The sequence below is a fragment of the Ceratotherium simum genome, chromosome 8 (genome assembly GCF_057802395.1).
Source record: "Ceratotherium simum simum isolate JZ-2026a chromosome 8, ASM5780239v1, whole genome shotgun sequence".
Lineage (NCBI taxonomy): Eukaryota > Metazoa > Chordata > Mammalia > Perissodactyla > Rhinocerotidae > Ceratotherium > Ceratotherium simum.
In genome coordinates, this window is record NC_141907.1 from 30,076,859 (window position 1) to 30,100,392 (window position 23,534).

At 37.0% G+C, this 23,534-nt stretch overlaps 1 protein-coding gene across 1 annotated transcript in view; it reads left to right on the plus strand.

Moving 5' to 3' along the window:
* Positions 1-23,534, plus strand: part of DTHD1 (death domain containing 1) — a 68,029-nt gene that overhangs the window by 9,554 nt on the left and 34,941 nt on the right. Inside the window, exons 4-7 of the mRNA XM_004418967.3 lie at positions 77-256; positions 1,342-1,586; positions 17,177-17,341; positions 19,752-20,041. Coding sequence (XP_004419024.2) covers positions 77-256; positions 1,342-1,586; positions 17,177-17,341; positions 19,752-20,041 — 880 coding nt within the window. The remainder of the gene's footprint in view (positions 1-76; positions 257-1,341; positions 1,587-17,176; positions 17,342-19,751; positions 20,042-23,534) is intronic.

The following is a 23,534-nucleotide window of genomic DNA, read 5'->3' on the forward strand; positions in this document are numbered from 1 at the left end:
ACTGCACGTACTTCCAGGACAGTGCTGTATTAATGTCCTTTGACGTCTTTGTCTTAATGTCTTTCAATCCATGCAGGGGACCTGTGCTGAAGTGAAAGTTTACAAGTTGGGTATCTTTTCTGTTGTGTCTTGTTTAAAGAAAGAGTCCTTCACAATAACAAAGAAAGGCCTTACTCTTAAGCCAAGCATGGATTCCAGAATATCCTTAAGTTACCCTCCAGGAGTTTTCAGCTCGCCAGTGCTTGTACAATTAAAGGTAAATATTAAAAACTGGTGAGTTCCTTCTCACAGATTTTGTGGGTCATCAAACATGGTCCTAAAAGATAAAGATACAAATATTTAATATAACAGTAAATGAATTCTTCTCTTATACTTTTAATGATGTAACATATAGTGTTATCAGTGATAAAGTGATGATTTGGAGCATATTGAATCTCATTCCAAAATAAATCCCTGTTTTATTTGAAAGGCTTTCCTAGCTAATATCTTGTGTTGTTATATTTATGATGCTTACTGGCAAAAACATACGTTGAATATCTATGATAGAATTGATGCCAGACATTGGGACATTCATATGATTAAAGATTTCCACCTGAAAGGATGGGAAAAAAGAGGCTAATCAGTTAAAATATTTATGATTATGAATATTTGGTTATATTTAATTATAAAACAGCCATTTTTAGAATGAGGATTTAATATATACAAACACTATTTGCAAGATGTGTAATCACGTACATTTTAAAAATATACTTCCTCAACATTCCCTGTCCTTCTAGCCTCAACTCTCCCCCATGCTCTCCTATTTCTTCTAGTTGTTACCATAAGCGGTAAGCAAAGAAGAAAAGTTAGGAAGAAAACATATTATGAATAATTTATTCATAAATATTTTCCATAAACTTTGAAAATTTGGAATCATGCTAGTTATTTTTATTAGTCATTCTTATGTAAGAGCAAACAAATAACTATAGTCTTGTTTCTCTAGTTTCTGAAGATCACTTGGTCTAACAATAGTTCTAATTAGAAATTATGTAAAACGTCTATTTTGTTTTGTAGGTCATTTTGTTGCCTACAATTAAGTGTTTCTCAGTTATTTATAACATAGGACAGGGAACCTAGATTTCAGAAAGACTTTGTTAAAAAGAGACCAAAGACATTGTAAAAAAAGAGACTAAATTTATTAATTTTAATAAATTAATGCAGTGTTGATTCCAGCCAACAATGTGTACAGAAATGAATGAAACTATGTTCCATCAAATTTTCAGAAAATTGGCTTAGAAATGTGCTGATACTTTGATCTTTTGCTATTAGAATATAGGAATATATACATTTTTCTTTGTTTAGGTCCAACCAGTTGACCCATCTGTGGTGGCATATTTAAAAACACAGCAAGATACTTCCTACTCAGTACTATGCACAAGTCCTCTGATTCACGTTCAGCACCCATCAACACATCCTTTCCAGAAGCCAGTCACTGTATTCCTACCTTGTTCTCCACATCCTGATAAAAGGAATCTTAGGTCTGAGATAGATCATAAAAGAACAGCTCGTGCCACAATAAACAAGATCATACCTTTATACCTCAACCGGTGAGTGAGATCCTAATATCTCTAACTGACTTGATGGTAAACAAGGAAACTTAAATGATTTAAAAATGTAATCAGATGCCTTGTATTTAAATATCAGTATTGAAATACTATGAAATATTTTTAATGTAGACATAAAATATTGGTGATCTACAAAAGGTAATGATTTTAGCTGTAATGGGCCCAAAAGTACTCTATGTGGTAAGATTGATAAAAAGAGGCAAAATGAATCCCTGTTTTCAAAGAATTTATGATATGATTAATTACAAAGATGTGGTATGGTGATTTTAATTTCTTTCTTTAAGAGTGTTCTGTTAATACAGGAAAAAGATTAACCTGATCTTTTCTAAAACAAATTAAATTTGGGTCTACATTTGCCATATAGGTAGATTCCACCCTCTCCTAACTTTTATGGTTAAACAAAATCTCCACCAATAAGAAAATTATACATATTCAGTTACTGGCCAGAAATGAAATTGGAGATGAAATGCTAACAACAAATAGGGTACACTGAAAATAGTAATCCTGATCTGAATTTCTGTTCTTTCATTTAATACTTATTTTCTGTTCTTAATGAAAATAGTAGAAGGGAACTTTTCTATTCTTTGGTTCTGCAGGGAAATTTTTTTCTTTGAAAAACTAGATGAGAGAGAAACAAGTTCAGACACTTAATTGAAATAATAACTACTATTAATTGAGAAGGTTAATGTTCCAGCTTCCTTATGTATATTATCTCATCCAATTTCCCCACCACCTTATCTTCATTGTATCAGTGAGAAGACTGAAACTCAATGAGATTAAGAACTTTCACAAGTACCTATACCTACCAACTGGTGCAACCTTGGTGTGGATTCACATCTCTCTATTTCTAATCATGACTCTAGGCAGCCATCCTTATTTAGTTTGAGGTTGCAAGGCTAGAATTTGAAAAGTGGATTATTTGTTCTTTCCCACTATGTTTGCAATTTAGGGGGCTGGAAATAGTAGAAAGTTGTGTTGTAGCTGGGAGAAGAAATCAAACTTTCTCTAGTGTTAGATAGATGAGAGAGAACATGGAAATATAGACATGGTCCAGTTATATATACTTTTGCTACTTGGTGGCAATGTAGTTAATCCATGTTCCTATATATCATGGTAAAGTAAGATTTAAAACCAGAAATGTACTGGAGCTTCCAATCTAAAATGTATCATTCTAATAGATTAAGACATTCTCTTTAAATATCCCCTAAAATACCTACATATATATATTTAAAGATAAGAACTTAAACAACTCTAAAAATTGATTCTGACTGGTAACCTGTTGCTAGAATCTAGTTGACTATTTCTACTGTCTATAGAGTGGATGGCAAAAGATTAATAAAAATAATTTGTGACTGACATGTACTTTACATCACAAAACAAAGCAGCACCATTTGCCAGAAAGATGATAGAAAAAACAATTTGGCTATCCCCAATTGTCTAATCCCATAGTCTACATATACCAATGAGAATATAAATTTATCTGTGTAATACACAAATATCAATTTTGGAAGTGATTAGATCAGTGTTCCTTTGCCCCTCCTTTGCTAGATTTCCACATCCCTCAGAAACAACAGAGCAGAACGTAGAGAGAAAATGGAGGCAGCATATTGCATTGCCAAAAATGAAATTCCCACAAGTGTAGGGGTAAAGGCAGAGGCAGTAAGAGCCCTAACAGAAATGCATACTGAGGGTGGCACATTTTCATACACTCAGTTGATTCAAAGTACTGGAAATCCAGTCAGCACAGGTAGGAGAAGGTTACACCTTAGTCCAGAGTAAGTCATTTATACCTGGTAAAAATGACTAGACGCTGAAAATTGGTTTGGAAATTATACACGTGGATCTGACCTCCAAATCTGAGAAAGAGATTCAAATGGCAACCAAACTGAAAGTGGGCGGATGAACATTGATTCAAGGACAAGAAAAAACAAAATCCTACATGGTATCTTAAGGAAAAAAATTAATACCAATCAATACCACGATTTCAAAAGAAGAGTGAAAGCAACAAAAAACAAACTAGAAATAAAGAAAGAGAGCATCATCTTGACATTTCACAGGAATTTGAATAATGAGAATTACAGTTACCTAGAGAACATTACAGAAATCTATTTTGTAGGTATAGTAGTAAGCATAATTTCCAAGAAACAGAAAGCCATCAGGACAGACCAGGAAAAGACAAAAGGACAGGAGGATGAGATACAAGATAATAGCTGAGCTGAAAAGCAATCGAAGTATGATAAGGAATCTTTTGAAGTGATGTAACCCAATAATTATAGTACCATAGAAGAAGAGACCAACACAACCATAAAAGAAGTAATAATCAGGGAGCCAGCACCTTGGCTTAGCGGTTAAGTGCATGCACTCCGCCACTGGGGGCCAGGGTTCGGATCCCAGGCGCGCACCAACGCACCGCTTCTCCGGCCATGCTGAGGCCGTGTCCCACATACAGCAACTAGAAGGATGTGCAACTATGACATACAACTATCTATTGGGGCTTTGGGGAAAAAAAGGAGGAGGATTGGCAATAGATGTTAGCTCAGGGTCGGTCTTCCTCAGCAAAAAGAGGAGGATTGGCATGGCTGTTAGCTCAGGGTTGATCTTCCTCAGAAAAAACGTAAAATAAAATAAACTTAAAAAAAAAAAAACGGAAGTAATAATCAAAGGCACAGTTGAATTTGTTTTCTGATGTTGATTAAAACCTTGATTTAGAAAGTGCAGATTGATTACTAGACAAAATTTATGGAAAAAACCCTATACTTAGACATAAGGTGGCAAACTGAAATGTAAATTTAAATAAAATATAATTTTTTGAGCATCCATTCAGCAGAAACAGATTAAGTAAAAAGGAGTGAAATTAGTCTAGCTTCAGTCTCCTTCTTTGCAGCATGAAATATCAAGAAAAAAATGGACGAAAACCTTTGAAGTTTTGAGGGAAGGTGTTGTGAAATTAGGATTTTCACCCAACAAAGAAATTTTTTTTTTTTAATACAAGGGCTCACAAAATGTCCTACTCACAAGTTCTTAACAAAAAAATAGATAGATAAAATTGATGAGCTGACTAGATAAAGTGAAATTTAAGAGATCAAGAATAGGACAGTCTTATTTTTACTTTTAAAAATCTGGTACTGAACATAAATAATATAAAAGAAAAAGTGAAAAAGGAAAAGTTCATATGGCAGAGATAACAGAAAGAAAAGAAAACATCACGGTGACATTAAAGAGAAAACTTTAGATGATATAAATAAAATCAATTGTGACAATAAATATAAATGGGTTAAACATAATTTATACTGTTGTCCATTTTAATTTTTAACATTTTTAATACTTTATATGCTGTATTGGGATGATTTCCTTGGATTTATCATATATTTTTACCAATTTCCCCATCAGTGTTTAAACTGTTCATTTTAATCACTAAAATTCTCATTTATAAAAGGCTGTTGCTATATTTTAAAAATCTTTTTCCAAGTTGCTTTGTTTTTTCCTTAGGCTTTCTATTTCTTCCTTTATTCCTTTAATAATTGTAAACATACTCATTTTATGGTCTCAGATTATTCTATCATCTATTAGCATGGTATTTACTCTCATATCTATTAGCATGGTGATATCTAGTACATTGTCTATCATGCTAATTCCATTCTATGAACTTTACCCTTAGAAATTCATTTCCAAGTACTGATTGTAATTTTTGATTGGATCAACTTTTCTTCTTCCCTTCCGTCCCACCCGAAGCAGTTTTCGTGTACTTCTTTGTTGCTTTCTTGAGCCAATGTTCAAAAGGATTTTGATTGCTTTTGTTGTTTCCGCCTTCATGGCCAATGCTGCCCTTTTGGGATTCCAGTTTTATGACTGAGTTAGTTTCAGCTAACAGCTGGAGGCTGTATGTGATGTCCCTGAGTACACATTAAAATCCAGCCCCCACACACCTGGTGTGTGTGCATGGCTGGTGGGATGGGGACAGGCTGATGAGGGTGGAAGTTCCCATAAAATCAGTTCCTGATGTTCCTGAGGGAGGGAAGAGAATTCTAGCTTTTTGAAATTCTTTTTGTTTGTTTGCTTCCAGATCAAGGGGATTTTCTTTCCAGCTTTTGAGTTCATCTAACCTGTGTGTGTGTGTGTCAGATTTTGTCCAGCATTCCTACTTAGTGGGAAGATGGCCACTTGTCATCAATTTGATTGGCTCAAGTGCTAATTTCTTTGCCTTAGTACATGATCTCTCTGCTGGGAAATCCTTTTTCTACCATGTTTAGTTAAAGAACTCTTGTTTATTCTGTAAGTGGCAGCTCAACTTTTTCCTTATCTGTCAAGACATTCTAAGATCTCCAGGAGGGATTGATTAGTCCTCTCTTTGTGTCAGCCCCATTCTTTGTGCACATTTTACATCATATGTCAGTATTACTAAATTCCCTTTTCATTTATCATCACTCAGCACAAGTACAACATAGTTGGTGCTCAAAAAATGTTAGGTGAATTAAATAAATTAATGAGTAAATGTATAGAAATGTAAATTGTATTACTAATTCCTCTATACTTTTTGACAATGTTAAATCTATGTGTTATAACGTGCTCTGTTGTTATTGGTGCTAGATTTGGTAGATGTATTTTCTCCATCCAGCGAGGCATAAATCAATCAAATGAGAACATATATTAATCATTTATTTAACATTCTTTCATCAAAGGGTGAAAGCCAGTTGAACATTTTCTGTGGAACTAGAAACACAATGAAGCAATTCATGCCTCATAAAATAAAAAAGATAAAAACTAGTTAAGGCCAAAACATAGTCTGAATATGAAGCATTAAAGGTCTTTATTGCATTACATTCCTTCATGTCTGAATGATTTCTGGGGAAAAGATGTGAGTCATGTAATTCTGAGCCAGAAAAGATTTCTTGATAGAAATGAAAGGGGGAATTATTTTATTAAATAGATGCTTATTCCATATTATACAAGAAATATTTTAGAGAGTTACCTAGAAAATGTTTTTGCTCATGAAAAATGTCATTTCTACATAATGCTATTGGTTTTAACTTGTTGAAATGTAATATTGAGTCATACACAAGAATATGTGTAAAATACGTGTGTCATATCACGTAATAATAAAATGGACAGACTGTTAAAGCTACCACATAACTGGGCCGGCCCCGTGGCCTAGTGGTTAAATGTGCACATTCTGCTTCTGGCGGCCCGGGTTCGGATCCCGGGCGTGCACCAACGCACCGCTTCTCCGGCCATGCTGAGGCCTCGTCCCACATACAGCAACTAGAAGGATGTGCAGCTATGACATACAACTATCTACTGGGGCTTTGGGGGAAAAAAAAAAGGAGGAGGATGGGCAATAGATGTTAGCTCAGAGCCAGTCTTCCTCAGCAAAAAGAGGAGGATTAGCATGGATGTTAGCTCAGGGCTGATCTTCCACACACACACACATACACACACACACAAAAGCTACCACATATCTTAAGAAATTGGATATTATCAAAACAATTGCATCTCCTCATTTGCCCCTTGCCTATCCCATCCCCAGCCTCCCTACTACAGCCACTTCTTATCCTACCAAAGTTAACCAGTATTTGGAAATTTTGAATTATTTCTTTGCTTTTATTTATTTTTTAGTTTTATCGTGTATATTTTTATTCATCCCTATACAATGTCTTGTTTGGCTTTGTCTGTGATTGAGCTTTGTAAAAATGTATCCTACTGTGTATATAGTCTCATGGTCTTGCTTTTTCATTTTTAATTGTGTATGTTCATTTTTATTGCTATATGATGTTCTATGAAAATAAGTATATATTTTATTTATCCATTTTCCTATTGATGGACATTTGGGTTGTTTTCAATGTTCTGCTAATACAGATAGTACTATAATGACTATTCTTGACTCAAGGTATATTTGCGCAAGTACTGCTTTAGAGTATGTACCTGGAAATCTAACTGTTGAATCAGAGGGTATGCATACGTGTGGTTTTACAAGCTTTATGAAATGGTAGAACTAAACTACAATCTCCCACTGCTGCTCCTCATCTTCTCCAGTCTTGCATATTGTCAGGTTTTATAATTTTGAAAATCTAATGGGTATAAAATAGATCTCATGTGGTTTTAATCTGCAATGTTCTGATTACAATGAAGCTGACATCTTTCAGAATGTCTTTTATTAGACATTTGTGTTTCCTTACATGTGAAATGTCTGATAATGTCACATTTCTTATATATGAAATGTTTTTTGCTCATTTTGAATTCTTTACATTGATTTGTAGGATTTCTTATCATATTATCAATGCTAATCATTTGCCAGTTTGTGGCTTGTATTTTCATATTTATGTGCTGAATTTATCATATTTTTTTATGACTAATGCTTTGTGTCCTGGTCCTAAAATACTTCTATCTCCTGAAATCATGAAAATGTTCTTCTTTATTATCTTATAATTTTAAAAGTTTGAATTTCATTTAAGTCTTTAAACCATCTGAAATTGACTTTTGCATACAGTGTGAGGTAGGAGTATAATTTTTTTCCACATGGATAACATATTTTCCCTTCATCGTTTGGTGAATCTTTTTTTCTTTCCCCAATACTCTGCAACGCCTCCTCTGTCATATAACAAATTTCCTTATTCTGGGCTATTCCATTGGTCAGTCTTTTTATCTAGTTTTGAGCCAATATAACACTGTCTTAATAATTGTAGTTTTATGATAAGTTGATATCTGGTAAGTAAATCATATCATGTTCTTCTTCAGGAGAACTTTGGTTTTTCTCTTCAAATTTTCCCATTCATATAAAATCGAATTAGTTTGTCAAGGTCCACAAGAACAAACTCTGTTGGGATTTTAACTGTAATTGCCTCTGACCTCGAGGTCAATTTGAGAGAAAATAACATCTTTACTATATTGAGTCTTTTAATCTATTACTATTATATATGCTTCTATTTGTGTGGTTCTCTAATGTCTTCCAATGAAGTGTTATATAAAAGTCTCCATACATGTACTACACGTGCTTTGCTAGACTTATTTCTAGATACTTTATAGTTTTGGCTGCTATTATAAATTATATTTAAAATTTTTGTTTTCTGTTTGTTGGGGATATATATATGTATATATATATTTATTTATGTATATATGGATTTAGTGGATTTGTCTACAATGGTATTGAAGCCAGCCACCTTTCTAAACTCTCTCATTATTTCTAATATTTATTTGAGAATTCCTTCAAGTTTTTAATGTAAATTCTTATATCATCTTTAAGCAATGACAGTTTTGTTTTCCCTTCCAGTCATGATGTTTAAGTTTTTAATCCATTTCAAGTTAAGTTTTGCATATGTTCCAATTTCATTCTTCTGCAGGTGGACATCCAGTTTTCCCAAAACCGTTTGTTAAATAGAACATCTTTTCCCCATTGTGTGATTTTCACTTCCTTGTCAAAGACTGGTTGACTATAGATGCGTGGATTCATTTCTAGGCTCTCTATTCTCTTCCAGTGCTCTATTTTCATGCCAGTACCATATTGTTTTGATTACTGTGGCTTTGTAATATATTTTGAAATCAGGAAGTGTGTTGCCTCCAGCTTTGTCCTTCTTGCTCAAGATTGATTTGGCTATTCGGGGTTTTTTTTGGGTTCTATATGAATTTTAAGACTGTTTTTCCTATCTCTGTAAAGAAAGCCATTAGATAGAGATTGGGTTGAATCTGTACATCACTTTGGGCAGTATGGACATTTTAATAATGTTAATTCTTCCAATCCATGAGCACACAATGTCTTTCCATTTGTCTGTGTATCCTTTTTTTGCATATTGTATGCATATTGTATGCGCCCGGGTTCGGATTCCGGGCGCGCACCGATGCACCTCTTCTCCGGCCATGCTGAGGCCGTGTCCCACATACAGCAACTAGAAGGATGTACAACTATGACGTACAACTATCTACTGGGGCTTTGGGGAAAAGAAGGAGGAGGATTGGCAATAGATGTTAGCTCAGGGTCGGTCTTCCTCAGCAAAAAGTGGAGGATTGGCATGGCTGTTAGCTCAGGGTTGATCTTCCTCAGAAAAAAAGTAAAATAAAATAAACTTTAGAAAAAAAAAAACAGAAGTAATAATCAAAGGCGCAGCTGATTTTGTTTTCTGATGTTGATTAAAACTTTGCTGGATGTTTCAGTTATCTATTCCTGCATATCAAACTATGCCAAATATTTTATTATTTCTCATGAGTCTATGGGTTGTTTGGGGCCTCAGCTGGATAGTTCTTTTGTTGATCTTGCTTGAGGTCTATTATGCATTGCAGTAAGATGGTGTCTGAGGTGGGAAGTCCAAGATGGCTTTATTCACATGTGTGGAGGCTTGGTAGTGATAGCTGGAAGCCTGGACTCAGCTGGTATGCAGAAACGGTTGGGCCTCATTTTCGCTCCATGTAGTGCCAAGGCCCCTTTCTTTCCACCTGACTTCTCCATATGGCCTCTTTCTGTCATGTGGTCTTTCATGTGGACTACTTACATGGAGGATCAGAGCTTCGAAAAATGCAAAAGTAGATGTTGCCAGGCTTTCTTAATTCTTAAGCCTGGAATTATCAGATCATCACTTCTGTAACATTCTATTGGTTTTAAAGCAAATCACAGAGCTGGCTCTGGTTCATTGAAAGAGAGTGCTACACAAGGGCGTGAATACTGAGAGGTATGATTAGCATCTTTGGAGACCAGCTATCACATTTGGCATAAGAGTCTAGACTTACATTGATTTTTTTTCTCATTTCTTTGGAGATATTATGCCATTGTTTATGGATTTTATTATTGATGTTGTAAAGAACTCAGTAAATTTAATTTTCATAACTTTATGGGTGATCTGTTTTATCTTGCTGGCTGCTTTTAAGATCTTTTCTTTGTACTTGATGTTCTGCATTTTTCTATGATGTATCTAGATGTGAATTTTAAAAATTTTTTCTGAATGCAATACATCGTGCTTCCTGAATAAGTAGATTTATGTCTTTTCACATTTCTGAGAAATTCTAATGTTTTCTAATCAAATATTTTCTTTCCTCCATTTTATCCACTCTGTCCTTCTGGATTTCCAATTAGATGTATATTAAACCATCTCTTTCTAAATTTCGTATTTCTTTGCTTCTCTTTTATATTTTTCATCTCCCTGTCTCTGTGTGCTATATTCTGTGTAATTTCTTCACATTCCAGTTCAAATGCCACTAACGTTGCATAATTTTAAAATCTATTTTTAATCTACCATTGAGTTACTGTTTTCAGCAATTATATTTTTTGTACCTTAACGTTCTATTTAGCTCTTATTCAAATCCCCCTAATCATTCGTGATAGTCTCTTGCTGCCTGCTTATTTTTATGATACTGTCCTTTATCTTATTAAACTTTTCATACACAGTTGTTTTCATTCTGTATCTACTAATTCCAATACCCGCAGTCTTTGAAGGTGTTTCCTGTTGCTTCTGCTGTTTGTCATTCCTGGTGTTGACTTCCTTGTTTGGGGACTTTTGTTTGTGAGCATATACATCTGAGAATTCTGAAGGCATAAATGGAGCTGCCTTCCTCCAGATGGCGTTTGTTTCTGCCTCTGCTGAGAACCAGGTGCTACTCACCTGGGACTGCTTTAGCCTCGTTAAGAGTCTTGGTCAAGGTCTCAAGTTCACTTTTTATGGATGGGATCCCAAGGATCACAGTTCCTTGTTCTGCTCAATTGATTATCACTTACAGTTTTAGTCTCCTGTATCTAAATTATTGGAAAGGAATTTATCCTTGTGGTAATCCTATCATTCCAGTCTGGTTGCCCCCTCATCTTCAACCCTGGCTTACACATTTTTTGAAGGGGAATTTGGGACATTCCTTTAAGATTCCTCCTGCTTATGCAAAACAACAACAAAAAGTATTAAAAAGTATGTTTGTCAGGATCCAGTTGGTTAGCATTAGGGAGGGAGAGGCCTTAGATTACTTATTCTCTATTTGTTATTTATAGTCCTGTGTTTTGTATATTAAATTCATAATATTTTAGAGAGTCAATCTAAAAAGAAGAGGTCATTTTCTCTATGTTTTTCAGCTTTATTGAGGTATAATTGACAAATAAAATTGTAAGATATTTAAAGTGTACATCATGGTGATCTGATATATGTATACATTATGAAAGAATTCCTCCCATCTAGTTAATTAACACATCCATCACCTCATATATTTACCTTTTTTTTCTTTTTGGGGTGAGAACATTTAAATTCTACTCTCTTAGCAAATTTCAATTATATAATACAGTGTTATCAACTACAGTCACCATGTTTTACATTAAGAAATGGTGATTTTATGAATAGTAAAATCACACATGCTGTATTTCTCTTTGTACTGATCAGCCAGAACTATATTGTCAACACAGGTTAACTTCATTTAATGGAGTAAAACTTCAGCGAAATTTTGAAGGACATGCTTACTGAACAAATATGATTTTTCACATTTGTTAAACTTGGAGGTAGTGTACTGGAAATATTTTGAATTTATTATATACCATTGTATTTAAGAGCATGTAATGTTACCTCTGGATTGGAAAGCCCGATGAGGATGAATTCAGTTTTATCTTTCAAATCAAAAAGAAACCATCACCCAGAATAGCCAACACAATATTAAAGGAGAAGAACAAAGTTGGAGGATTGACACAACTTGACTTCAAGGCTTACTACAAAGCGGCAGTAATCAAGACGGTGTGGTACTAGCAAAAGGGTAGAAAAATAGATCAGTGGAACAAAAGAGAGAACCCAGAAATAGATCCACATGTTATAGTCAACTGATCGTTGACAAAAAAGAACAGGAAATACAAGGAGAAAAGACAGTCTTTTCAACAAACTGTGCTGGAGCAAGTGAACATCCACATACAAAAACGTGAATCTGGACACAGACCTTATACTCTTCACAAAAATTAACTCAAATGGATTATAGACATAAATGTAAAATGCAAAATTATAAAACTCCTAGAAAATAACATAGGTGAAAACTAGATGATCTTGGGTGTGGCGGTGACTTTTTAGATGCAACACCAAAGGTATGATCTATGAAAGAAATTATTGATATGCTGGACTTCCTAAAATTAAAAACTTCTGCTCTGGGAAAGACAATGTCAAGAGAATGAGAAGATGAGCCACAGACTGGGAAAAGGATTTGCAAAAGACAGATGTGATAAAGGACTGTTATCCAAAATATACAAAGAACTCTTAAAACTCAACAATAAAAAAACAAAAAACCCAGTTAAAAAATGGGCGAAAGACCTTAACAGATACCTCACCAAGGAAGATATACAGTTGGCAAATGGGCATATGGGAAGATGCTCCATAACATGTGTCATCAGCGAGATGCAAATTAAAAAAACAATGAGATACCATGACGTACCTATTAGAATGGTCAACGTCTAGGACACTGAAAACCTCAAATGCTGGTAAGGATATGGAGCAGCAGGAATTCTCATTCATTGCTGGTGGAAACGCAAAATGGTACAGCTACTTTGGAAGACAGTTTGTTGGTTTCTTACAAAACTAAACATACTCTTACCATATGATCCAGTAATAGCGCACCTTGGTATTTACCCAAAGGAGTTGAAAACTTACGTCCACACGAAAACCTGCACAAGGATATTATAGCAGCTTTATTCATAATTGTCAAAACTTGGAAGCAACCAAGATGTCCTTCAGTGAGGGAATGGATATACAACATCTATACAGCAGAATATTATTCAGCACCAAAGAGAAATGAGTATCAAGCCACAAAAAGACACGGAGGAATCTTGAATGCATATTGCTAAGTGAAAGAAGCCAATCTGAAAACGCTGCATACTGTATGATATGTACTGGATGACTATCCGGAAAAGGTAAAACTATGGAGACAGTAAAAAGATCAGTGGTTGCCAGTGTTTGGGGTAGGAGAGGGATGAATAGGCAGGGTACAGAGGATTGTTAGGGTGGTGAAAATACTCTGTATAATACTATAATGATGGATACATGTCATTATACATTTATCCAAACCTACAGAATATACAACACAAAGAGTGAATGGTAATGTAAACTATGGACTTTGGGTGATTATGATGTGTCAATGTAGGTTTACCAACCATAGCAAATGTACCGCTCTGATGGGGGATGTTGATAATGGGGGAGGCTATGCATGTATGGCGGCAAGAGATATATGGGAAGTCCTGTACGTTCCTCTCAATTTTGCCGTGAACCTAAAACTGCTCTAAACAAATAAAGTCTAAAAAAGAAAAGAAAAAGAAACTATCCTTGAAAAGTTCCCAGTAATGTCCATTCTACTTGCAGAGACAACATGTTGAGGTACCTTGGAGCAGATGTTTTTTGCATTGGGAAAAATCTTCTGACTGTCTTTTAATTGTGTAGCATTAAGGCATTTATCTGGGAAGGATGTGTCAGGGCGCTGTTACACCTGAGAAAGGTAGCCTGGAGAGGACACTTGTTGCTTTGTTTACCCAGCCACTTTATTTTTTGGGAATTATACCAAAAATTTTGGAAATTGTCCTTTCTATGTGGATCTAATCTAATGGGAGCTCTCATGTTCTTCAATGTCCCTGTTCATTATAATTGAACACTTGACCCCAAATGGGCCAATTATAATTCCCTCAATGCCTGGAATTTTGGATATGGGAAGAGTCTTGGACTCAAGAAAGAGCAAGCCCAGTTATTCTTGAATAAACAAATTGATTTAATAAAGGTTGATTATGTTTTATGGAACTCATAGTACATCAGAATGTTGTCTTTTGTGGCATATAATCAAGTGCTATTCACCGCTAAGCAATACTAGTTGTCAAAATTTGCTAAGAGCATATATAAGAGGAAGAGTTTATTTGCAGAGCTGTTAAGAACAAATGGGATAAATAAGGATGCCACCAAATTGTTTATTTTCAATATGAGTCGTATCTATTATCATATTAAAGTCTAAATTTGAGGTGATGGATGTGTTAACTAACTTTATTGTGGTAATCATTTTGCATCAAGTCATCACATTGTACACCTTAAACTTACACAATGTTATATGTCAGTTGTATCTCAACAAAGCTGGAAAAAATGAAGTCTAAATTTGGTGTTTATATCAGTAAGAACTCTTGATTTTAAGTGACAAAAAAGCAAACCCAAAGTTTTTAAGAAAAAAGAAAATCTTTGGTCCATAGAAATAAAAAAACTAGGGATATATTTTATCTTTATATTTTTCTTGACTCAGAAGGGGCCCAGTCTCTCTCCTCTTCTCTTTCTGCCTTCCTTTGTGCCATTTCCATTCTCTGACATGCTTGTCCCTCATACTGGCAGTATGGCTACATCTTCATAACTCCACATTCAGTGGAAAAGAGGAAGCTTCTTTGCTCCATGAATATATACATGGAGGCCCTGAGTATTATTCTCAACTGCACATCTGTCACAAACCCATCGCTGAGCAGATTACTGGGACCAAAAGGAAAACGTACTATACAGGGAGGGTTAGCCTAGGTTATAGCATAATAACAAAAGCCTGAAATCCCAAGGTCTTATAACAACAATCTTTATATCTCGTACACGCTATGTGGCCATAAAAGGCAAGCTGCCTCCTGGTCATCCTCACTCCTGGACTTATGTTAAAGGGCAATGACTGGCTGATTGCCGTCATGGTGATAGGACAAAGAACTTTGGATAGAACCAAATTAACAAAATTAAATGCTTGGCTTCACAGTGACATATTTCTTTCACTCACTATTCATTAGCCAGAACTAGTCACATGGCCCCACTCAACCATCAGGGACAAGGAAGTGCAATCCTATCACATGCTCAGAATGAGGGAAATTGGATTTTTTTGGCAAACAGCATTAATGAATGTCAAATGCAATATCTGGCTCAAGTTATACGCCTACCTGGACCTGGGAGTAGGGTTAGCCACATTACAGTTGAGAACCTGTTAAGTCCTCATAGAAAAGTTAGGCTATTGGTAGAAAAAAAGTAAAAGTTTCCATCAGGAAAAAAAAAATCAGTATTGCATTTAATTGTCAGTTTCTAGTAAATGACCAAAGTTTTGGATTCAGTGTGAGTGCATCTTTCTGTGTTAATAAATTATTAACTTCCAAGGGTTATAAAATTTATCATATTTGTGGTTATAAACCAAAGCCAAAAACTAAAGGTTTTTTTTTTTTCCCATATACTCCTGATTTTAATCTGGTTGATCCTCTGAAGGAATCAACACAGTCTAAAGTTTTCAGAGTAAACATTTTAAATCTACTTCAGTTCTTAATTTATGGGTCCTAGAACAGCTCAACCTTCGAAACTAAAGTAGTTTTAAACCCATAACTAATTCTATTCACAAATAAGGATGTGGGATTCACACTTGGGTCTTCGTTCTTAATACCTAGCTAGAACGGTTCTGTCCCCTTATGGGTTGTAGCATCATTAGACCAGGTTTTATTTTCCTGCAAGATGTTGAGTATCAAGGATTTTTCTTCCTTTAGTTATAAGGAACAGATATCCATTTAAGTGAATTCAAGAAGAGGAGTTTATTATAAGGCTACAATGGGTAATTTCTGCTTTCTCCATCTCTAGGACTACACTGATTATTTCATTTTGATTTTTCTCCTTTTCTTTTTTAGCATCTGCTCTATTTTTCCTTTCTTAATAATTTCTCTGCTTATTTATTTTTATAGCTCAGGGCACTGCAGCCAAAGGACAATGAGAAGTTAAAATCTCTGGGTCTCTTACTTAGTCAAACTCCAAAGAAAAAGAATCAGATTGGCAGAGTGTTGGAAATTGGTCTACTGTTAATCAAATCAGCTCTAACTGGGGGAAAGTATCACATGGTACATACAGTGGCCTCTTTCAGGGCTTCTGGGTGGGGCAAGTTAGGCAAGAAGGGAATTGTACAAGAAAGCTAACTGGCTCTGTCTGCTGTAGGAATTAGGATGAGAATATTAATATCATTTATGCTTACTACAATTATAAGCGCTTTACAGATATTAACTAATTTAATCCTGTGATGCAGATGCTATTATTAGTCTCATATTATAGATAAGAAAACTGAGATGCAGAGAGATCAGAAAACTTGCCCATGATCATACAGTTAACAAGAGGCAGAGCCACCCAGGATTTTAAAGTAGACAGTCTTGTTCCAGAGTCTGTGGTCTTACCTATTATGCTACACCACTACTCTTGGCTATATCCTAAAGCATCTGGGTTTACACCAGCAAGTTTATTAATGTTTTGAGGGATTCCCTTAACTCTTTTGCCAGTAGTAAAATGCTTCTCATTCTCCAAAGCTCATCTCAAATATCAGCATTTTCACTTTGCAAGCTTTCCTGAGCACCTTCCTTCTGCTGCGAAACCACTCTGTACATTCCCTTAATTACTACACAGATACTTTTTTCTGTATCGGGTAATACTGCAATACTGTGAGCTTCTGTAGCGCAAGGGCAATATATTTCTTATCTTTGCATTCCTGGTGCACAGTATGATTAGTGGCACATAGTATATACTTAATAAATTGTTATTGGATTATTCACTTGGTGAAGGTATGAATGCATTAAATATGATTTGTGCTATACAAATTTTACCAATTTTTCTTCTGCTACCATTATACAGGACAAAAAGTGCTTCTGTAAGAAAACCTGGGAACAATGCCTGTGAATCTTTAAAATTACTGGGATTCAGAAGCCGAGACAGTGGTTGGTTTGTGCTTGACGATGTCGTGGTGAGAACCATGCAGAGTGGCTTGATATCATTCGAATTATGTGAACATTTCGAGAGGTAATACAGTCGTAGACAATAAAAGATGACGTTCTATCCTGATGGTCCATAACTGATGTTTGCAGAAATGGAATCATAGTATTAGATTTTTATTCCTCAACTAGAAATATGAATAGTTCTTTAGGGTGTGCTTAAAATGCAAACCAGGATTGATAGGACTATGCTATCTATAATTTCATTCATGATAGTTTAATAAGTGCTTTTGGAAACCACTCATAACAGATTTATTTTTACAGGTTTCTTCTAACTTCAAAATAGTTTTAAAATAGCTCCTTCATTTCTGAAATTCCATGGAGATAGTAATTAACTGTTCGTATTATGCTCATCTCATAATTAAGTGTATGTAAACTGAATTTGTTATTTCAGTGTCTTCATTTTGCCTTCATATTTGCTTGTTTTCTAGACAGCTCATTAGGAGATATGTTTTAGACAGTTTTTATTTTTTTTATTTTTTTTCCCCCAAAGCCCCAGTAGATAGTTGTATGTCATAGTTGCACATCCTTCTAGTTGCTGTATGTGGGACACGGCCTCAGCATGGCCAGAGAAGCAGTGCATCGGTGCGCGCCCGGGATCCAAACCCTGGGCCGCCAGCAGCGGAGCGTGCGCGCTTAACCGCTAAGCCACGGGGCCGGCCCTGTTTTAGACAGTTTTAAGGTTCATGAGGAGCAGACTCTCATAAAGAGAGGGAAATCATGAAATAAAGGGAAAGCCTTTATTTCAAAATGGAAGATCTTACATCTACCGTTATCTTGGGTCAGAAACAGAGTCCAAGATGAGAATGCAAGTGATTTATTGAGGGAGGGCTCTCAGGTGAATCCTGTAAGGGAATGAAAGAAGCAGGGAGGGCGAGGGAAGAGGATGGGAAAACCTATGATTTCAGCCGGAGTTTTACCTCAGCCTGATACTGTAGGAGAACTCTGGAGTGTGAGTCCTAAGGAGGCTCGGTTTACATCCCTGCATTAGGCGGTCCTTGTCTTTGGGCACGGGGGTGCTCCAGCAGAAGAGGCTCCTGTAGGGCAATTCTCTGGAGAAGAGCTGGGCGATGGGTGGTCCAGCCCAGGGAGCGGTATCTGTATTAGTAGTAAAGTACCACAAACTAGGTGGCTTAAACAACAGAAATTTATTGTTTCACATTTCTGGAGACTAGAAGTCCAAAATCAAGGTGTTCGCAAGGTGCATTCCTTCTGAGGACTGTGAGGGAAGGATCTGTTCCAGGCCTCTCTTCTTGGCTTGCAGGTGGCTATCTTCACATTCACATAGCCTTCTCTCTGTATGCATACTTCTGTGTCCAAATTTCCCCTCTTTATGACACCAGTCATATTAGATTAGGGTGTACTCTAATGACCTCACGTTAACTTGATTACCTCTGTTAAAGACCCTATCTCCAAACAGGGTCACATTCTAAGGTTCTGGGGGTTAGGCCTCCAACATATGAATTTGGGTAGAGGGGACACAATTCAACCCATAACAGGGTCCATCATAGCAATCCTTACCATACAGTGACAGATATGAATGCTGCAATCTCCACTTTTTTATGACATATATTCTGCATCCTATTGATAGTAAATGGTTTATCTTTCTCTTCTATGTTTTGAAGTACCACTCTTTGGTAATGCTGTTTAAAGTATAATTTAAAATATTTAGAGCAGAGCTGAGACTGGATGATTTCTTTGTCTACAAACATCTGTTTTAGAACTTGGTTTGATTTGAGTTGGTTTGATGACTGCCAAGAGTTTCATTAAAAGTCATTCATGAGGGGCTGGCCTGGTAGTGCAGTGGTTAAGTGTGCGTGCCCCACTTCGGCAGCCCAGGGTTCGTAGGTTCAGATCCTGGGCGCACACTGACGCACCATTTGTCAAGCCATGCTGTGGCGGCGTCCCATATAAAGTAGAGGAAGGTGGGCACAGATGTTAGCCCAGGGCCAGTCTTCCTTGGCAAAAAGAGGACGATTGGCAAGGACTGTTAGCTCAGGGCTGATCTTCCTCACAAAAAAAAAAAAAGTCATTCATGAATCTAACCAGTTGGTCATCAGAATGCTTGATTTTTTTTTTTTTTTTTGGTAAGGAAGATTCACTCTGAGCTAAAATCAGCTGCCAATCTCCCTCTTTTCTTTTGCTTGAGGAAGATTAGCCCTAAGCTAACATCTGTGCCAGTCTTCCTCTATTTTGTACGTGGCTTGCTGCCATAGCATGGCCACGAGTGGTATAGGTCTGCACCCAGGAACTGGATCTGGGCCCCCGAAGCAGAGCGTGCCAGACTTAACCAATATGCCATGGGACCAGCCTCCAGAATGCTTGATTTTAAAAGAAGTTTGGATGATAATGGCTCTTTTCTTGGGTGTTATTAGTTACCAGTGATGTTTTTGAGACTGTATGTTCCCCTTAGGTCACGCCTCTTTTCTCCCATGCAGGTTCATTGTGCTTCACCTGTCTTGCATTGTGGACAATAGCCATTTGGTTTCTTTTGTGAAGTCTTTAGAGGAAGCCATGCTCAGCACCACTGCCTCTGTTGTGCTGTATCACGAGAAAGACAATCCATATAGAGTTGTTGTTTTAGTGGTGCCTTCTAAAGATTTAAACCAGGTGCTCAGGAACTTGAGCTTGGAAGGGTTCAGTGGTCCTCCAGAGCCATCTCGCCATTTCCAAGTAAAAGAAGGAGAACAACTTCTTTTAAGATTTACTGGAAACATATATGCTTCAAGTAAGTATAAGACGTCTTTTTTCATATTCTATGGGCTCTCAGCCACACACTTCAGGAGTTCGCTAAACTTGTACTACTAAGGAAAACTTCAGAGGACTGAGGGGACGCTTTTGAAAAAGAGGTAGGGGACAATACTTATTGACTTCTTTCCAGTCTCTTTCTTGTCTTTTTAGAGGATGTATGTCCCTTTATGGGCAGACTCTAAGTGACGGTCTTTTATAATTTTATTTATTTATCTTTTCCCCCAAAGCCCCAGTAGATAGCTGCATGTCATGGCTCCACATCCCTCTAGCCGCTGTACGTGGGACGTGGCCTCAGCATGGCCGGAGAAGCGGTGCCTCGGTGTGCGCCCGGGATCCAAACCCAGGCCGCCAGCAGGGGAGCGCGCGCACCCAACCGCCAAGCTATGGGGTCGGCCTGTGATGGTCTTTTAGAATTAGTCTTCTCCATGATTGCTATCTGAGTCCAAGCTAGGGTCATCTCTTTCCTACACCAATGCAGTGGCCTCCTAAAAACGCCTGTGCTTCCACTATTAGCCACATGAAACCTATTTCCATACGGTAACAACTGTGATTTTTAAAAAATTTGAATCACACTTTATTACTCCCCTGATTAAAACCTTATAATTCCTCCTGTTCTACTTAAAACAACGTCCAAACTCTTCACAATGTCCTACAAAAAAACCTAACCTGAGGTCAGTGGACTCCCAAGAGATGTGTCCAGTATAATTTTCGTATTTATAACTCCATTTGTTTTATTTTCTATATTTAAAAGACTACTCTGAGAAGGAATCAATAGATTTCACAAACTCCAAAAGGGTCCAAGGCACAAAAGCAGTTAAGAACCTCTGATCTAAACGACACACCCCTGCTTACCTCTCATCCTCATATTCATCTAGTGCTTTTTTGTTTCCATTCTAAATCTTACCACAATTTGAAATTATTTTGCTTATTTATTTGTTTACTTACTTTTCATTCGTATACTTATGTTCTTCACCGGAATGTAAATTTCATGAGGGCAATGACTGTGTCTTTCTTGCTATTTACCCCTGAGCCTAGTATAGTGCCTGATACATCAAAGGCTTTCAATAAATATGTAGTGAATGAATGAATATATGGCAATGCTGAGTAAAACAAACAGGGTGAATGAATATGAGAGGTGGCAGGAGAGGTGGGAGATATGAGGGAATGGATGAGACAGAAGAGAGAAAAGGAGATGAAGAGAAAGAGAAAAGGAAGAAAAAGGAAAACACAGAGAGAAAAACCACCGTGTGAGGGAAGAGAGAAAAACATCTTCAGGGGAGTTGCCATCACAGCAATTTCTTTTTCGTTAATTCAGCCCCTTCCCCTCTCTACTTCCTTTCCTTGAGGTAGAATAGACTCTAACAAGTATACACGTAGAGATGAGTTGTGGGGGAGAATTCAAGGATGGGTTTTATGGGGATTTCTGGTCCAGGAGTCTTTGTATAGACTCCACTTGAGGTAATATTCTCCATTCATTTATAAATCAATATAAATCTCATTGATTTTTAGTGATGTCTATTTTCTCTCTAATTCTGGAAATTACCCCAAGCCCCACTGGCTCTTTGTTACTTGAAAAAAGATACAGCTTGAGGCTGAGGCTGTCCTTTTTCTGGTATCTGAGAAATAAGTGTGACTCAAAGTGTCCTGACTTGAGGTGTCTCTTCCACTTTCACATGCAGAGTCTCAGTCTCCTGAATCAGCTGACAGAACTTAATGAGTAAGTGACAAGGGTATCAGCTAAAGGGGAAGCGAAGGGAGGGGAGGGGGAGGAAGGAAGGGTGGATGAGATCCCTTATTACTTGGCTTTTGGAGCACAAACTGCAGTGTGTCCACACTAGGACAATCCCTCTAAGAAGAGATAGTCAAAAACCAGAAGTGTCCCACCCAAACTAATGATGCAAATGATTTTCCTGTACTATTTGTGGCAGCAGCTGTGTTTACCTACTGCCCTAAACAGGAATGAATTACTGCGCTTCTTATAGATAGTGGTACCAAGTGTACTATTGCCTATAATGAGGGGCGGGGGGCATATGCTAAGAAGAGAGTGCCTGAGGATAGCCAGCAGGTTTGCAATTCCTCCATATAAGGAATGGGGAAGAACTCATCTTCATTCAAGGACAATGAGCCAGGTAGGATGCCTGGATCATTTCTGCTTTGCCTTTCCTAGAGACCTATGCTCAGATCTGGAGCCTCACTAGATTCTTCTCCATCTAAGAGGAGCAAGACCCTCAGTAAAGAATTGATATCTCATCCTTTCACCAGGGTGGTCTCTGTGAATCTCAAAGACTTGCAGTGAGAGGTTGTCTGCCTGGAGGGTTCTCCTCCCCACCAATCCTCATCCCCATCTCCCATTATCTCCTGCTCTATCTTCAGATCTCACCTTGAGGATCATGTTCAGAGAAGCCTTCCATATCTGTACTGATTATGTCAGTTCTTATTTTAATTCTTCAGAAACTTATGTACTTCTCTTTTGTGGACTTTGCCGTAGATGCAGTCTTTTATTTATTCATTTAATTGTTTCATCAATGCCAGTTTCTCTGACTACAGTCCTATGGAGGGAGGGCCTGTCTTGTTGATGGGCGCCATTCAATCCCCAGCACCTAGGATGGTACCTGACAGCTAGAAGGAGTTCACTGAGTATTTGTGAAGACAAATTTGTGAAAAATGAAGACAAAAGCTTGGGAAAGGACCTAACACAATGGTAATGTGTGACTAAAAGTATTTAAAACTTTAATTAATGAATTTAGATGACTGCCTTTTGAGCAATATCAACATCTCTATGTTCGTTTATATAGACTAGAGATGATTCTTTTGTGAGGTCATGGGACACGGACTGTATTTCTAGGAAGAGAAAATAAGATAGATAGATGCTCCCCTTGGTTTTTATATTGGCCTTTGGCATTCTTCTGGAAGAAGCTAGAGTATGCTTTCATTCTCTAGGTTAGATCTGTTAATTCAGCACTTAAGCTTCTATTACACGACATCTCAGCCCCCAGTGCACAAAATCCAAAAGTGCTAGAAATGCTTTTACAAAATTTTATATAAAGACATCTTAGCATTACCTATAACATCTAGTAATGTCCTATGGAGGTCTGCATGTGTCAAAGTTGCCCTAAGTGCCTTTGGGCCCAGGGAAGTGATTGTGTCAGATACTTGTGTAGGATGTTAAAATGCCCATCCTTTTATTCATTCAACAAAAATTCCTTGCCCTTATGTATATTATATTCTAGTGGGGAGAGACAGAGAAGCAAGCAAATAAATAAAATGGACAGCTTAATGGGGTGAAAAATGCCTTATGGAAGAATAAAGCAGGGAAAGGAGACAGAGAGTCTCAGAGGGAGTGGCAGAGTTGCAACTTTAAATAAACTCATCAGGGAAGACCTTGAGAAGGAGGCATTTAAACAGAGACTTGAAGAAGGTAAGCGAGCAAGCCATAATCCTGTCTCAGGGGAGTTCGTCCCAGGCAGCAG